We start from the raw sequence: 5,312 nt of genomic DNA on the forward strand, positions 1-5,312 counted from the left end.
AAGAAACACTATGTTGTCATTGGTTATTTTAAGTTTTTAATAAAAATGTTGAAACCAGAGTATTTACCTTTTTGACCACGAGATAAAAAAAAGAGATATCGATTTATACGGTGATGAGTACATGCATGCGCAATGCATGCTCTCTTGCATGATATACGGTAAAATCCCCTAGACTATATTTCCGAAGTGATTTTGCCACATGTCTTTTTTACAATCAATTTCACAAAACAAATATGACATGGTTACTGAAATTGATGACATGTCTTATAACTTATATGACATGGAAAATTGCATTTAATGTTAATTTATATTTTTGGTAAACTTTTTAAAATATGGTAATAACTCATATATTACATTTAATGTCAATTTATATTTTTGAAATTTTTTTTAGAATATGGGAATAACTCATAAATCATCATCAAAATAAATATATTCAAATATGGCATTATAAATTTTGAAATATAATTTAATTATATATTTTTAAATTATACAATTTTATTACTAAAATTTTCAAAAATGTATACAATTTTTTTAGATAATTATAAAAATTTAATCATAAATTCATTATTTTCTAATATATCTACAAATTTTATAAATATTGTTTAATTTTAATTTTTGGTAATTATGCAACTTTTACAAATTTATTTAATATATTAAATTAAAATAAATATATAGAAAAATCTATCTAAGATTATAATTTCAAATATATACATGCATATTCTTAAATATAATTTTTATGTTTAATTAAATTAAATTTATATTAAAATATTGATATGAAAAAATAAATTTACAATATTAATAAAATTTTATTTTAAAATATACTCCCTCCGTTTCAATATAGATGATGTTTTAGAAGAAGTATTTTGTTTCAATTTACATGAAGTTTTGAGGTTTTAAGGTTAACTTTAACTTTATTGGAAACTGTTCAACCAATTAGATTTTATCGTCTTTTTTATAATTGGTTAAATGATTTAAAAACTATATTTTTAAAAATGCTTTTTGACTTAAATCTAACTTTCTTAATCTTTGTGCAATAAGGCAAAACATCAAGTATTATGAAACGGATGGAGTAATTTATATTTATCTGTTAAAAAATATTTTAATTTTTTTACTGCACATGGTGTAGGAATACACCTAGTAACAACTAATCTGGTAAAATTCAGATTATTTTCAAAATATACAATAAAGGTCTACTTTGAAAACGTTGTATAATGTTTATCGATAAATTTTAGGTACAGATGATTTTGTCATTTAGGAAAAAACTATGTATCGGTCCAAACCATTAAAATATATTTATCAAAGGACAGAAACAATGCTAGAAACGATCATCTTAGCACAATAACATCAGACAACAGATTACTCAACATAAAATGTCACTCTTATTATAATTTTAAATCAAATAAAAAGTGCATAGAGGACACATTCTTATTTTGGTTAATTATCTTAGTAATGCAAGACAAAACAGTTATACTCAACGTTCGCATCTCCTAATTTTAGATCGAACGACTTAGTCCTAGCCTCGACATATCCTCTAGCGAACCGGAAGATTCCACTTCCTCCGACCACCGGCATTTCCCTAACTTCAGAGAGCACTGTGTTCCGACCAAGAATCGTGATCGTACTTCCATTATACTCCCCCGTCTTGAAAGCGAAAGTCATCGCCATCAAGAAACCTAGCTGACGTTGGGCCGCTCCTGCGTAGAAACCTTGGGCCCGACCCACGACTGTAGAGTTAATCGGCACATCAGATGTTAGTGTGTTGTCTATCATTGTGATTGATCCGAAGTAGGTTGAGGAGTACTTCCTAACCGGCGGCTGGATCATAATGGAACTAGGGTTTTGACCGCTTCGGATGTCATGCCAATAGACTCGGATATGAGTGAGTTTCTCCTTCTCGTGGAGGCGGTTCGGGTTCATTGTGCTTGCGAAGTTTCCACCGTCTCCGGCGGAGGCAAAGATGGTGAGGAGGAGGATTTGTGCGGCGAGGATAAGAATGAGCTTTGACATTTTGTTATACTGTTTTTTTGGTAGAAATCTGTGTTCAATTTTTTGTTCTTAGTTCTTGTTATAATTGGTGTATATATAGATGAAGTTATGGTCTATATATAACGAGTTTGTATGTAAATGCAACAAACGAGTATGGGAAAAAACAAAGAAAAAGATAAGTATTACTTTTCTATATTGAAAGTTATTAGTTTAGTTAATTTATTTTGTGGGATAAACTGGAAATTTTAATCCTCTGTATTAACCTTTTGGTTTTGAATTGTTCTATATATGCATTAATTTACGAAAATCTTGGTAATTATTAGGAAAAATGGTGGAAAAAGTATAATTTTAGTAGGCCAGCTATAGCATTTAGGTCAGTGAGTCGTATGATTTAGAGTAAAATAACTAATTCCAAAAAAAATTGCACAATATTCGAAGCTTACAATATAAACGAGTTGAGTTCAGTTTAGGGGAAAATAACGATTATGTAAAAATTATGTGTAAATTAAAGTATTTAAACGAGTTGAGTTGATCTACTTACCAACAACGCGGCAGGACAAATGGTAGATTTCTTTTGTTTGGTGACACGATTTATTGACTTATTGTTGGTACCTTCAAGTCTTTTATATTAATCAACCCATTGTATGGACGTCTGTGCATACATAAATCTACACACAGATGCATATGATCCATTCTCATACTAGTCTATATACACACATATGCATCTATGTACAAATTGTCTCATACATTCTATACACTACCATTTATGTTTCTAGAGTGATAAGGCCTCACAGTCATGTAGAGATGAGAGTTGTACTATATAACAATCAAGTAACTAACCTACGTACATATACATCTTCCTAAACCCGCATCATCATCATAGAAATATATGTAGATAATTAAACCTTCTTGCACACTACCTTTTATACGTTATTGTCCTTCCCCCAATCGCACCAAAACTTGGTGTTGTGACTTTTGTACCCTTTTTTCTTTCCCTCGAAGTCAAAATGTTATTAGATGAAAATTGTTTCTATTAAGAAAAAAAGGTTAGTTTCAAAAAGAAAACGTATGGGCTGATATGGTAATCATTAAAACCCAATAAAATTAAACGAGGCCCACTAAGTGGGCGTTCTATTAGTAAATGGATAAGTAAACCTACTATTTAGTTGTTCTCTAAATCCTTGTTTTTTAATTGAGATAAAGGCTATTCTGCTCTTTATCATTGTTTTAAAGTGTAAACCAGATTTTCACCCGCCTTTAAAAGAACGGATATATTTTTTGTTTTATATTTTTTTAAAATTAATTTTTATATTTGTGTTTTTAGTCATATTTGTGTTTTTTCTTTGTATAATATTTCTTTTAAATGATTAATAAGAAATTTTAATAATTGTATTAAAATAGTTGATCACACCTATATCAATAGATCATGTTCCTGATTTAATAGAATAGATTGTAAATAATAATAATGTTTAACACTAAATAATAGTAGAATATAGTGTAACACTATTCAAAAACACCAAATTTGATAGAATGATGTTGTTTTTGAAGTTTTATTAGATATGAAATTATACCAAAATAGGTTTACATAGTTTTATATTTTACTTTTTAGATTAAAAATTTTTGGTTATTATTTTTTTATGTAGATTTTATTTTATAGAAAAATTTGAATGGTGATTTTTTTTGTTTTTGTTTTTTTTTGTTTTTTGATTATATTTAATCACCATTTCTGTTTTAAAGTTTTTTTTTTTAATGTCCGAAGAATAGTTCAGAACAGTGTAACACATGATAAAAGAGGCCCTCCATGCGGAAAAATTAAAAACAGCGCAAAAAGACAACGACACAATCTTAAAGGAAAGATTCAAAGGTCTTGTCTAAACGCTTTCTTGTCAAAGACAGTTGTGAAGCCATGCCAGTCCTCCCAATGGATATGTATGATTGGAACCTCCCATCTCTGAAGACACTTCTTGCAATTTCACGAGATATAAAGTTAGCTCCAATCTTCTCTACTTCAAATGATACTGATATAAAAGAGCCACCAAGACTGCCAATATGTTCCAGCAAGGATCTGTATCTTGGCCAGGAGTGCGGTGCAAGAATAGCCTCCACGGTATCAGAATGATCCGATGCAATGACCACTGAAGACATTCGTAGATCTCGCACACTTTCGAGTACCCAAATAACTCCTTTGAGCTCTGCCACCAATCTATTTGTAGAAGGGGTGAAAGCATCTCTAGCATGTAACAGTACATTACCAGTCGAATCTCTTGCGATCAAAGCTCCACCTCCATGTAGCACCTCATTCCTACGGTTAACATTTACATTGCATTTTTATCGTACCTTCTATAGGAGGAGACCACTTTTTCCCAGAGTCTATAGCTGCACACATCTCTAATGGTGTCCCAACCTTTCTATTAGCCTCAAACCAAGATGTAGCTTCCTCCTCTGCATTTTGAATCCAAAAAGCCAGAGATTCCTGAGTGTCTGCATATAAGATGGAATTCCTATTCTTCCAAATATTCCACAAAAGCCAAGGAATAGATCGCGTTAGAGTGTCCCATGATGCTTGGTTGTCTAGTAAATCAAAGAAAAACTCCATATTCTGCTCCAACGAATCATAGAAACCTTGATCCGGTTTTCTTAACCTAGCCAAATTCCATAGCTACTGAGACATTCCGCAGTGAAACAACATATGATTTATTGATTCTGACTCTAAAAGACATCGTTGACACCCATCAAGAATATTCAAGCCCCGAGATTGCAGCATGTTTTCCACTGCAAATGCACCTGATAATGCTCTCCACAAAAACATCCTGATCTTGGGTACAGTAGCTAATTTCCACACTCGTCTTTTCAGAGCTAATTGACGTTGATCCTGAAGAGAGAGATTGTCTATTCTTACTGCATCACTATTAGCTTTTAACCAATACTCACTCTTCACCGAGTAGGATCCATGCTTCGTGTTTGCCCAAATATGTTTATCATGTCGACCTCCCACTTATAGTGCCAGAATTCTTTTCACTTCATTCTCAAGAAATAACTCCCACAGTTTCTCCATTCTCCATCTTCCATTGGAGTCCAATAAGGCCAACACCTTCAGTGCTACATCAATTTGGTTAAGTTTATGAACAGGACAGCGGGGATCCCCATCCATGATCCACTTGTCCTACCACACATATGTTGAATGTCCTTTACCAATAGACTTCATGAGACCCGCCACCAGAAGTTCTCTCCCAAACAGAATGATGCGCCATGCATATGATGGTCTAAAGCCTTTACCCGCATCCAAAAAACCACCTTTTGCGCAGTATCTTCCTTGGAAAATTCCC

At 32.1% G+C, this 5,312-nt stretch overlaps 1 protein-coding gene across 1 annotated transcript; it reads right to left on the reverse strand.

The window, feature by feature from the left end:
- Positions 1-1,356: 1,356 nt before the first annotated feature.
- On the reverse strand, positions 1,357-2,133 carry LOC106351016 (dirigent protein 22-like). The gene has a single exon (XM_013790832.3). The coding sequence runs from the start codon at positions 2,005-2,007 to the stop codon at positions 1,444-1,446; it is 564 nt and encodes a 187-aa protein (XP_013646286.1). The 5' UTR covers positions 2,008-2,133; the 3' UTR covers positions 1,357-1,443.
- Positions 2,134-5,312: the final 3,179 nt, after the last annotated feature.

This window comes from Brassica napus, chromosome C1 (genome assembly GCF_020379485.1).
Source record: "Brassica napus cultivar Da-Ae chromosome C1, Da-Ae, whole genome shotgun sequence".
Taxonomy (NCBI): Eukaryota; Viridiplantae; Streptophyta; class Magnoliopsida; order Brassicales; family Brassicaceae; genus Brassica; species Brassica napus.